Raw genomic sequence first — 13,598 nt, 5'->3', positions numbered from 1 at the left:
TAAACGTTAATTTTGTTAAGAACACTTAGCACTGAAACTGGAAGATATTTTGCATATCCCAAATAAAAACACCAGAACCAAAAACAATAAATATAACCACTTACAACTGAAGCCATGAATTAAAAAAATGATGAGATCCCTCAACAAAATTGGCTTTAAAAAAATTTTGTCATAAGATTAGAAATTGAGTTTATTGCAATTAATTGATCAATTGCTTCTTTTGTCAAAATTGGGGAAATAAAAAGTCTTCATCTGCATCAGAACAAATCTGTGTCACTCAGCGTCTCCGGGCCGCACTTTGGACAACACTGCTTTACATGTTGACAGAAAAAGCCTTTCTTTATTCGCCAGTACAGTTAAAGGTGTTCACTTATCCATCCATGTTATTGCAGCTTTTTATCTTTTTCAATTTCCCCCCTTCTAATAGAGTTGTCAATTATTTCTCTTGTACTTTAGAGAACTGAAGTCACCATAAAGGTCCAAAAGGTTTGGATTTATCATGATTTTAAATATGAAATTCTAAGAAATCTGGAATTTTAACGGGTGAGTGACTTTCAAACTACATAAACTAAAGTCAGAGTTATTTGATTCTAAAACAACAATAATGAGCCTGTCGCAATAAATAATTAATTGCATGATAAATTAGAATGAGCTAGATCATTTCCATTCTGATGATTCATATTGTTTGAAGAGCATTTTGGTTTTCAGAGACTTCATAATCCATTTTATGTATGGTTTTGGTTGTGTGTGGTTTTTATTTCCTTTTTTATTGTTTTTAGTGATTGTGTTTTATTTTGGATATTTGCAATACCTTCCAGTTACAGGTTGGGAATGTTCTGTACAAACTAAAGTTCATTGTTCTTTGACTTATTATGCCATTTTCAATATATTACTTGAAAATGGTCTCAAAACAGCAATATTATCGCTTATCGCAATCATTTCTGGCACAATTTATCGTCAGTGCCTAAATTATCCTAACCTTTTCATCTTTTATTACTATAGCTAATATTCTCTGTAGCGTGTAGTAATTAACTAGTAGTTTGATTCTGATGACTACAGTTTGGACAATAACATGAAAAAAGACAAACAGATAAAGGAAGTAGAAGTTTAGCAAACATGTTGCTCAGCTTGGGACTGAACACCAGCTGATGGCAGGGCTCCTTTAATATCCATAAGACTGTTAAAGCTGTAATATGCAGCAACAGTTGAGGGCCAGGGATACTGTGTCGAATCTGTAGCATGTTATTAAAATGACATACAACTGTAGGATCAGTAATAGAAGATTTTAGCTGTCTTTATATTCTAGCGTTGATTTAACTTGTCCCTTATATTTATTTATGAAAGTTCTCATTGAAGTACTCAACAGTTTTATTGAGCCAGGTATTTAAAAGAATTAAGTGTGCTTAACTGCCAAGCTGTGTTTATTATGATTGCCATTCAGCCGTTTATTGTTTGATAATATCACAGGAGCAGAGGCCTCCAGTAAACTACGTAGGTTCAACACACCCAGGATCTTTCCCTGACTAAACCCTAACTCTGCAGATTTGTCATAGTAATTCTAAATCATTATGAAATCAATACTGGGACACAAGTTTTCTGGCTCTGGATGTGTGTTTTGATGGAATTAAAGGACCAATCACATTGAAAGAACAGGAAAAGAATTAGCACACACACACACACACCCACACACACAAACCCCCAGATAAATTAGGCCTGCACAATAAGTCAGTAGCAATATACATAGTGGCAGACATATAATCTGTATATATAGATAACACATCTGCTAATTCAATGTATAGAATAGCCACTGAACTCCGATCCAGAACTTCACGGCATTCTGGGAGATGTAGGCAGAGGAAAGACTTTAGCTGGCCAACCTTGCAAGGCCAGCTAAGCTAGGTTGGTGACATCAACTCACTCACTCACTCTTTGGTTACTGCCACAGCTGACAGCTGCACCTGCTGATGAGAGGAGCAGCCATATTGAATCAATATGTATCAATATGGCAGTAGTCGCAGTTGCTCCCACTTTCTGACATTTTGAGTTCATTCTGACTAGGATGTTGGAATTTTCCATTTTCAACTACAGCTGGAACTCAACTTCATTAGTTTCTGTTAATTAGTTGCTGTTTTTTTAACTGTAATGCCTCCTTTTGAAAAGATATTATTTATAATGCATACTGAGCACATCATGTCTGTGTGATTATGTTGATACTGGGATTGCTTGGAGCTGTGAATATATTTAAAATGACACAAAAAAACAACACAAATTGATAAAAACACAAATGTTTTTTTTTAATGGATTCATGCTTTAATGATGTGGCTGCAGTGTAAATATGAGAATTATTGTGCCTGCTCAGTGGATTTAGTTTTTTGTGGTGGTGAGCTCTCCACCCACCTTGTCAGTGTCTTTGATCCCCTAATAGCAGCTTCGCCTGAGAGAACAACCGTGGCTCGACTTACCGAGTTGATAACTAGCTAATTGTACAACTTTAATGGCTAGTTTAGTTAATCCAAAGCTGTTACAGAAAATCTGGACAGGTGGAAGTTGCTTCTTGGTATTAGGCCCCTGGAAATGGTCGTGTATTGTGGTTACGTCTGGTGATGTTAGCATAAATTAAGTCCAATACAACCTTGGTTTCACAGTAGCTGCGCTTCCATTACAAACATACACAAAACGTTGTCATTATTCTGCTAATGTCAAAAAAACACAATTTCACTATTGTGGTGTTTCCATTAAATAAGAGACGCAATTAAAATCACATGTGAATAAGTTTGTTCACGCAATAAGTCATTTAAAAACATTATGTGTCATCATCCTCCTACCACTTCTTGTTGTCGTCTTTGTCGTTTCTGCCAGTGGTAACATCCGGTTGTGGATCTTGTTAGATCCAGAAAAAGTATTTCCATGGCAGTTTTGCAAAATACACAAACAGCCGAAAAACCACCTCATTTTAGTGGGAAGACTTTTTGTCAAATTTTATGGAATTCTTGTGTTTCCTCTAGGCAATTTTTTTTCCCAATTCCAATTTTTGCAATTTTATGGTCAATGGAAACGCAGCTTGTAATGCCTACAGTACAGAACTGATGTTATCAGTTCTGTAGAAGTGATGATGTCATTTCCACGGACAACACATTTGAGCTCTATGCTTTGCTTTGTAGTAATACCTCTCTGAGATCCCAGGGTGTCTCCTCCATCACATGTGTTCTCTGGTTGGGGGGAGGGGTGCCGAAGACAGCCAGTGATATTCTTCAACTGGTGTTAATTTTAAACCCAGTTCTCACCGTGGAGTGAGATTAGGTCCCAATCTGGGCTGCTGTGACCTCACAGAGCGAGAAGCTAAGAAGGATTTGGCTGTCTCTGCTCAGACGGTTTATCTTCCCTGTTTATGTCAATGGTCTGTGTGAGAGAGTTGGAGCAAAGCAGACACTGGCAGAGTCAATGACCGAGAGTCTGGCTGCCGCCTTGGCCCAGCGCGGCAAAGCCTGGTCTTTTGCAGCGTTGAATCAGTCTGTGTAATAGAACTGAACGCGATGACGGTCTAGCTGGTCGGCAGAAGATGCGTGGACTTGTTTGTTCAACTGATCTGGAGATGGATTTGGCTGAAGCTGATGAAGTTGTGGTAAGAAACAGCTAGTAATCCCAAGGAACTTGTTTTTCAAAGAGAGATTTGCCTGAAGCAGGTTGAATAAATGTTAAAGTCAAGTTCATTTGGATCGCACATTTCAGCAACAAGGCATTTCAAAGTGCTTTACATCATAAAAATATAATATTAGGCCTGTCACGATAGCAAATTTTGCTGGACAATAAATTCCTCAAGAAATTATTGTGATAAATGATAATATTGTTTTGAGACCATTTTCAAATAATATAATATTTAATATAATATTAATATTATATTTATAATATATTATTATAATAATGCAAAAACCCATCCTCAAACATTAATAGACTTTAAATTCTAATGAACATTTATCACTGGAACTGGAAGACATGTTAAATATCCAAAATAAACTAAACAAAACAACAGAAACAACAAATAAAGTGAATTATGAAGTTTCTGTAAACAAAATTGTCCTTCAAGAAAAGGGGCTAGTTGAGACTGAAGACTTGACAGTTTTTGGTAGAAAGAGAGAGAAAAGAGAAAACAATAAATCAAGCAAATGGAAATTATTGAGCTTGTTTTAATTAATCGTGCGATTAATTGATTTATTGATAATTGTGACAGGTCTACAAAATACATGCTGTCATCAAAATTATCAAGCAAATTGAGAATCAAATGTACCTCAAATATCAATGTTCCGGTTCTTATGAATCAGAAGCAGTTTTGAACAGGATTTTTAGCCTTGATTTGAAGAAGCTCAGTGTTTCAGCAGCTTTGCAGTTTTCTGGAAGTTTGTTCCAGATTAGTAGAGGATAAAAACTGGCTTTCCGCATTTGGTTAAATCATTTCTATGATGAATGTTTTAAAGGCTTTTGTATCATATTGGCTCAATTCAGTTAGTTAGACCTTGTAGTGTTGAAAATAATGTTATGGATCCTTTTTTATCACCCATAAAATATTGACTACTATATTGACTATGTTTAAAGAACCGTGTTGTTTATTTTAATTCAAAATCGCTGTGCATTCATGGTGACCTCTAAAGCTGTGGCGTTCAGGAAGTGACTGCTAATCCTCCTTAAGTTAAGGTGATGGTTTTAAAGATGCAGGTCACTGGTGACTGACAGCAGCAGTGAAAAGCGGGTGTATGGAGGCAGCTCAAGTTCAAAACTCCACTATGTTGGAGTGAGGCCAGAGCACTCAGGCTGAACGGCTGAGCCTCATGTTTGGTCAGAAGACCTTTTCACTGCCACAGGCATCAGGCTTTTCTGCAGCCACTTGCCCTCCAGCCCAGTGGGAACTGACAGATCTTCACAACGCAAAACTAGGGCAGCTGAGTTGTGCAAATATGATATGCTGAAAAAAATGTTGGCAGTTTAGAATGACTCAGTACTATGCAAACAAGGAGCTGGGTTTTTTTTTTTTTTTTTTTTACACTTTCCCTTTGATCCTTTTAACCAAAATGAGAAGACAAGAATTAACTTGTGAAGTTGCTATGACTAATAACCAGATTACATTAAAAAGTAATTTAATATTTGCACAATAACAGCAACATACACTGCAACAGTTACAATTGTAAAATATATGTTATTACTTAAAAATGAATTATTATTTGATATTTTTCTAATAATTAACATAAAGATCCTTCCTTAATTAATTGCAATAAACTCAATTTCCTTCCTTTTAATGAACAAACATTTAAATCAGTGATCCCCAGCCCCCCGGTAACGGTCTGTGGACCAATTGGTACCGGGCCGCACAAGAAATAATTAAATATTTCCGTTTTATGTATTATTTGAGTCTGGAGGACCTTTTATTTTGAAAATCCTTTAACCGGATTCTCTCGGTTACGTCTTGCACGCCAACATTGAGCCCACAAGCAGCGAAATGAGTAAGAAACAGATCAAATGTCTTTGGAAAGTTTCTTTGGGAAGGGAAAAGTCCCAGAGAAGAGACAGGAGAATGGATTTATCCCGGCAGGTGATTCCCACATTCCAAGCCGGCTCTGCATGATATGATGACCGGCTTGTTACTGAGGCAATGAAGCCTTCAAACTGTTTCGCCACGTAGAGACTAAACACCCTGTGCATAAGCAACACTTCAGGTGTCATTGTCTCTCATCACTCCCAGATGGGACCATCTCGTTGCAGAGAAACAAGCTCAGGGCTCCCATTAGTCGTTATCGTAAGTTAACATTTTCACGAAAATAAAATGTTCGTTTTTGTGGTGCATACATGCTGTCATCTGTATCTTATTTTGAAGGGATATGTAGACGCTACCATAGCGACCAGAGTCAGAGAGCGTTAGGGCAGTGGTCGAGACGAGATGAGGGGAGTGGAGCTTATAAGTTTTAGGTCTGGTTCACACGGCACGATTTAAGGATTGTCGGACGATTTTCCAAACTTCTGTGACCACAGAGCCGATAAAAGTCCAACAGGTTCGATCGGTTTGTGTGTCCAGCCACACGGCAGGAGCAACACACCACACACATTCCACTCGTGAACATCCCGATTCCAGAAGAAAATCTAGTATAACCCCCAACATACCATACATGAATTTAGAATAACCAAACACGGATGACGATGTAGAAGCAGCAGTGATAGTTTGTGGACTCATTTTAAGCGATAAAAGACGGAACAAAAAGAAAAGGCGTTTGATAAAAGACTGCGGGAGCAGCCGCTCTATTTGCTTTACTTTGATTTGGAGGCGAGTTATGTTTTTTTGTAGTTAACATTTTTAACTGAACAAAAATAACCGTATATGTTTATTTAATAAACGTATATAAAAATGACCTTTACATATAGTAACAAACATTTCCACATGTCACCTCCGATGTCTACCGGACCCTCAGTTGCCATGTCAACTGTTTGGGATTCCCCTCCGTTCTTACGTCACCGCGCTTTCTGATTGGTTACCTGTCACATTCAACAGGCTGCGTTCTCGCTCCCCGTCAGGGAAAACCCCACAGGCTGCGATAATCAGGCCAAGACAATGTTGAATATGCCCGATTTTATATCGGGCATATTCAACACACCCACACACTGCAGGACGTTGTAAGATTGTTGTAAAAGAAAAATCGGGGGGGGGGAACAAAAGGCTTTAGCAGGAATACCAACATGCAGAAGCATTATCTTACCCCTTGTAGGGTGAGAAGTCCCTCTCTTCTGCCTCCTTCCTCTCTGTCGTCCCTCTGCGTTACATACCAGGTTTCCTCGTCTCAACTTCGTTTTGTTTCTCACCTTTTCTTCCCAGGGGGATGCCAGGGCCCAGCTGGTGGCAGAGCGACTGGGTCTTGGACAAAACCTGGACCTATCTGACACCATGGTCCAGCAGAAGCTGGACGAGATCAAGGATCAGATCCGTCGTGAGATCCGCAAGGAGTTGAAGATCAAAGAAGGTGCAGAGAACCTGCGCAAGGTAACCCCAAAAATATTGCTTGCAAAAAAAGTAATTTTACTTGATTGCAAAGTAGTACCAAACTTTAATCATTTCCAATTTGTAGCTCTTTCTATTACTCTGTCAAATTTACCACCCAACAGATGTAATAGTGCTCCTTTACTTTCTCATTCTTCCGTCAGGTCACCACAGACAAGAAGAGCCTGGCGTATGTGGACAATATGCTTAAAAAATCTAACAAGAAGGTGGAGGAGCTCCACCAGGAGCTGCAAGAACTAAACGCCCACATAGTGGTCAAAGATCCAGAAGAACTAGCAGGTATTTAGAGCTGGCTGGCTGCATCGACTTCATGAGCTACTTCTTCATTATCCAAGTTGTACCAATGAAATATTTGTGACCAGTTCTTGTCCCTGGTTATTCCAAAACTTTGACCGACCTATTTCTCTGTAAGAACTATAATATAAGAAGATGCAACATCATAACTCAGTAAAATACTACAGTATTCCCTGTACCGAACTTGAAAATTGGACTTTATGTTGCTAACACTTAGCATTTGTCAACAAATCCTAGGCGGAAATGAGAGCGCTGCGCAACACAAATAATCACCCGGCCCGAACTCAGTGCGCTAAGTAATAAAACATAATTTAGCGAAGTTTCGAGACAGATAATTTGCCTCGACAAATTTTTATAATCGAGGTACTCGAATCATTTGAGGAATCATTGCAGCCCTAGTTGTTACAGCAACCCTAGACATTTTAGGCATGTGCGTTCGCTGATCAGAAAAAGATCAGCCGAAAGTAGCAGTCGATCACCAATCAATATCTCTTACAGCTATTCAAAATGTTTAACTAAGCTATACTGGTGAAAGAGTTATGGGCTGACATTCCCTCTGTCATGTCAGCCCATTTAGCTGTGCGTTTGCTGCATAGTTGTTTTAACTGTAACTACAAATATTGACAATACAAACAATTTTGGGAGTGTTCTGTCAGAAGCCCTATATAAACTTACAGATGCTAATAGAGTGCACATCCAGTGTTTGGAGGTGAGTCATTCCCCAGAGGCTGACATTGTTGCATTCCCACATTCCAGCGATAGCTACAATGAGCTGCCGATTGTTCCTCCCCGAGCCTGTTGAAAGCCTTCTCCTGTTCGTTTGTCAGCAACAATGGAATTTAGAGAGTTGAAGCACAACAGCTGAGAGCATTCAGGATCGCCTTTGTTACCGCCGTTGTCTTGTGGAGTAGTTGTTGGCAGCTGTTGTTCTGATGGGTTATGGAAGCAAACGGATGGCCTGTTGCCGTCACATTCCCCTGGTTTAGGAAGTAGATTAGGGGAGATGCGTTAGTTTAGATTTATGTCTTGAGCACGACCTGAAATTCGGGCCGGGTCGGGCCAGAATTATTTACTTAATAGTCTGGTCAGGGGGCTGCACAGTGGCGCAGTTGGTAGCACTGTTGCCTTGCAGCAAGAAGGTCCTGGGTTCAATTCCCGGCCCGGGGTCTTTCTGCACAGAGTTTACATGTTCTCCCTGTGCATGCGTGGGTTCTCTCCAGGTACTCCGGCTTCCTCCCACAGTCCAAAAACATGACTGTCAGGTTAATTGGTCTCTCTAAATTCTCCCTAGGTGTGAGTGTGTGTGCATGGTTGTCTATCTCTGTGTTTCCCTGCGACAGACTGGCAACCTGTCCACTATATGACCTCTCGCCCGGAATGTTAGCTGGAGTTAGGCACCAGCACCTCCCGACCCCACTAGGGACAAGGGTGTAAGAAAATGGATGGATGGATGGTCTGGTCTGGTCTGGTTCGGATGTTAAAAATACCTGCAGTGCATACAACACAGAGAAAGCCAAACGAGAATGCACAGCATTGTTGTGTTAATCTACTTATTATAGTGTAAATAGAGGAGGAGATGGTTTGACCTGTTGAGGAAATAAAGAAAGTAAGTAGGATGCAGAAGTTCATCAGATTGTAACAAGCGCAGCGCGCTGCAGGGGCGCATGGCCCCACCTTGCTCCTTGCACCTTGCAGGCGAGATAGGATGCCTGTCAATTACAAAATTAATTAGATTGTGTTTTCTAAAATAGTTTTTAGCAGTAAAAATTAAATGTTATCCCACCCAGACCAAAAAGCACCCATTTGCCCTGAACACCCCCCTGGATCTGCACGAAATGATTCGTTCCTGCTTGGAGCTTGACGGCGACGGTGTTCAGCAGCAGACAGTAGAAGACAAGAACGACTGACAGTTACTATGCTGCCAAGAAAAATAATAAATTTAGGTTTTCAAAATATAGAAAGACAGAGAAAGAAAAGGGTAAAAGTGTTCATTTGTAACCCAGTTTTTCTCAGAGAGGTGGGTAGACTGTGTGAGATTATCAACCATTCAGCATAGTTAGCTTAGCTACAGACTACTGTTTGCCTCCGTTTCACTAGCATTTAATGAATTAAGGGAAAAAATTGCCAACATATTCATATATTAAACTTGTCCCTACCTTTTACCACACTTAACAACAGATGAGTCGGTCAGCAGCAGCTCTAGCCCACGTCCCTCCTGACCTGTCCTCTCCTAAGTGAAATTAAAACTGCAGTATGTAACTTTAAAAAAAAAAGAATTTTTTTTTAACATATTTGTTAAAACTGTCATTATGTTGTGACAGTACGGCATGAGAGATAATCTGTGAAAAATCTATTTCCTCCGCCTTCTCCCAGTGCTAGAAACAACCAATCAGTGACAGGAGGTGGGTTTTAGTGCTGTTTAGTGCTCATGTGGCTGCTCATCCCTATGCTGCAGCTAGCGCAGCCTGTTGTGAATGCTCATTCTATTTAGCATAGCTACCAAGGACAGCAGATAAACATTTTTCCTGTAATGATAAGTTGTTTTTCCACCATTAGCACATTTAGCAGCGAATCAATGAGGTTCATTGACAGCACTAAGAGAGTCCTACTGGCTCTGATTGGTTGTTTTGGTCAGAACCTTGCATTATTTTAGCCAGTAATAGCAGCTCAGGAAGGAGGTGGAGGAGATTGATTGCTTTCACAGATTATCTGTCTCATAACAAACTGGCACGACATGATGACAGCTTTAACAAATATGGAGGAAACATATTTTTTATTAAAGTTATATACTGCAGCTTGAATAAAATGCAACTACATAGCATTTTTTGAGAAGTCTGGATTGCTTTATGTATATTTTGCATGTTACCTATGACTGTTGCTCGTGGGGAGAGACATTTCAGCAATCTAAAACTAATAGAAAAAATTTAAGCAACCTACTTGCATACTGTATGTGGACTGTTGCATGTAAAATTTATGAGCAGTAAATATTGTGCCAGTTATCAGTATTGGACCAAAGAAAGTAAGGCAGTTGCAAGCCTTTAAAATTGTGACGCTTTTGATGGGTCAGATAGACTCAAAAATTGTTACAGCAGCTGACGGGGGGGTTTAATTTTTTGTCATGGGGCCCAGGATTCCTGGCAGCACCCTTGCTCAAAGTACCATGTTATAGTACAGTCAAATAACTATGCTACTTTCAGTTGTATAGTTATAAGTGTGTATATACAGTATATATATATATATATATATATACTGTATATATAAAATGCCAAATGTGACTTAAAAGAAATCTGTCTTTGTAATTTGATGCCTTGAAATTGGGCATCTATCTTTTCAAAAACTCTACTCTTTCTGAAACTCCGCCTTCAGGAGGTCATCACAACATGGCTTCTCTATTAACCCTTTCACAACGTCTTTACCAGCTCCTAGTTCAGCAGATATCCAGTTCGACCGGGTGTTTGCTAATTGCTGTTGGCTAGTCTGAAGGAGCTCAGAGGGGGAGGTGGGCTCTAGGAGACGGAAGCTTGGAAACTGCACCTTGAATGCGGAACTAGGTCCAACAAGACTTTTTGCACAAGTGATTGGTTGCCACGGGAGATTTAATGATTCCTCAATCATGCATGAAAGAATCAAAACAACACTCCAGGTATGTTTTTGATGAGGGAATAACATTATAAAATTATATAACGCTAAAAAAAAAGCTTGGCTTTACATGATACTCCCACTTTACATGGTGGGCTAAAACAAAAGCAGTAGAAGCTTAATTAAAATATATCAGGTTTACTTTGGGCTCAGGCCTCTAATCAAAGTTAATGAGTTGAGTCTGATTGGCTGTGGACACAATGCCTCTTAGGCCCAATCTAAATAATGTATGTGTGTTTGAGGAGAGGAAACTTGTTGACTTCTGAATGGCTGTCTTAAGTAGGAACAAATTTAGCTTGACTCTGGGACCTCCTATCTGATGAACTGGGGCATTCTGGATAAGTGACACGGCAACAATGGAATGTTTCTGGCCATCACAGAGTGACGGAGGGAGGGCGTCTGAATATTGCTGAGCTCCTCAGACCTGAAACCCCATCTGAAGTCATGCTGAGCTCTGGAACACGTGAGGAACATCACTCACTTCTAGAATTCATAAAAATGACCTTCTCTGTCGGCCAGAGTGTTCATTGCTGAAGGGTCTCTGGCTTTTCTTCACCTCTCAGCTGAGGCCAGAAATAGCCTGGCTGGGAAGCAGTGGCTTTGATGCAGAACCACCAGTCAGGTTCCCCCAGTCATATCTGCTCTCTTTTCTAAGGGGAATTCCAATACTCGGAGCTGATCCACTCTCTAATCTTCAATCATATCTCATCTCCATGGAAATAAACTCAGCATGGTTTCAGGTCTGAGTTGCCCAGTGATGATGTCATTGCTTAGTGAACCGTATTAGTCATGTTTGCCTTCCTATCAGACGCAGGCCGGGTTAATATGTGGGAGGGTTCCCCTTTGTCAGTGGTCCAGCGGTGACATCAGCCCTGCAACTATTCAGGAGCTCACTGTGTCGTTGCACGGCCCACTCTCAGGGTGGGGGTCACTGAATTCCTGGTGGGAAACGACCTGAACCATTCCACACCCCCCACAGAGAGAGGCAAGCCCCCATCGTAAACTGGATGGCAGACTGAGCTCTTCTACATGTGTTGTGGTGTGCCATCACTGCTGACATAACATGACCTCACTGCTAACTCTGCTGTTACATCAGTGATTTGTGGCCAGTTTCTGATTTCTTTAGTGTAATCTACAGAACAGCATAAATCATTCCTATTGCTGCTAAAAATATTCCTTACATTAATGTGAAACAGCAACATCATATTGTTGCATGAGGTTGAAACTTGAGAGTTGTGACTGTAAGGTAAACTTTTGATCTTTCTTAAAAGGATAGCGTTATGTAAAATCAACTGTGTTGAGCTTTACATCATGTTCTGATGTTATTCTCTCATCAAAAACATTCCAAGAGTGTTGCCTTAATTCTTTGATAAATGTTTGAGAAATCCTTTAACTCGCATGGCAGTCATTCAGCTGTGCAAAACGCCTGGTTGGACCTAAATCCGCCTTCAAGACGCAGCTCCTCCACCAACCCCCTCATTTTTCCCACTCAACTCCTTCAGACTAGCCAGCAGCAATTAGCAAATACCTGGTGGGATTGTGCATCTGCTGAGTTCACTATATGAGCTACTTCTCAGTGCAATGCTGGTAAAAACCTTGTTCAACTTCCTGAAGGCGCAATTTCAGTAAGAGCAGGAGTTCTTAGAGACAGGCCCGATTTCAAGACGTTAAATTACAAAGTCAAAATTCTTTTAAGTCATATTTGATATATGAAGCATTTTTATAGCAACTGAAAATAACATAGTTACTCAATTGTGCTATAAAATGACACTATTTGCCTAGAAAATGCATAATACTGCCTCTTTAAGTATCTTCAGCAAAAAGAAACTGATTAATAATGCATTGTCTTGACAACATGGATTTTAGACACATTCAAACATTATTGTTACTGTTTACAAACGTTTATTGGAAACACTAATTTATTACTCAATCTCTTTTCATGTTTAATTATTGTACATAGGCACATACATTTATTAGATTAGTTTTTTTCTTTTAAGAAAGGAGTCAAAACAGTCTAGCAAAATGTGATTTAAACCATTCTGATCTATTTTTTACTAGTTTCTTTTAGTAGCAATGAACCCATAACATATATTGTGATAGACACATCATCATCATCATCTTCATTATTATTATTATTATTAATAGGTAATACATCTGCCAGAACATTCAATATATAGAATATTCACTGAATTCTGTTCGCATGGCATTCTGGGGGATACAGGCAGAGGTTGAGCCGCTCAACCTCTCAAGGCCAGCTAAGTTAGCTTGGTGTCATCAACTAACTCACTCTATGATTGCCTAGCAACAACCTGTAGAATAACTTGTGCAGCAGCAGTTTCATGTTTTGTCACCATGCCTCATTTACCAGTGATGTCAGTAACGCGTTACTGATGTTGGACCACTTTTTTCAGTAACGAGTAATCTAACACGTTGCTATTTCATATCCAGTAGTCAGACTACAGTTACATATCAAAATCATTTTGCGTTACTGTGCGTTACTATTTTCTTTTAGAATTTAATTTAATTTCCTCTACGCGTCTTGTCGAGTGATTGCCGTTTTTATGCGGCAGTATCAGCAGCGACAGAAATGTAAACAATGGAGGGAAGAGGGAGATGCACATTTTGTTGG

The 13,598-nt window shown here is 39.7% G+C and overlaps 1 protein-coding gene across 1 annotated transcript in view; it reads left to right on the top strand.

The window, feature by feature from the left end:
• The window catches only part of pkn2 (protein kinase N2), a 41,148-nt gene that overhangs the window by 8,128 nt on the left and 19,422 nt on the right, over nt 1-13,598 (top strand). Inside the window, exons 2-3 of the mRNA XM_023336144.1 lie at nt 6,854-7,018; nt 7,180-7,315. Coding sequence (XP_023191912.1) covers nt 6,854-7,018; nt 7,180-7,315 — 301 coding nt within the window. The remainder of the gene's footprint in view (nt 1-6,853; nt 7,019-7,179; nt 7,316-13,598) is intronic.

The sequence above is a fragment of the Xiphophorus maculatus genome, chromosome 6 (genome assembly GCF_002775205.1).
Source record: "Xiphophorus maculatus strain JP 163 A chromosome 6, X_maculatus-5.0-male, whole genome shotgun sequence".
In the NCBI taxonomy this organism is placed as follows: domain Eukaryota; kingdom Metazoa; phylum Chordata; class Actinopteri; order Cyprinodontiformes; family Poeciliidae; genus Xiphophorus; species Xiphophorus maculatus.
Note: the sequence above shows the minus strand (reverse complement) of the source record. Positions and strands in the feature narration are given on the sequence as shown.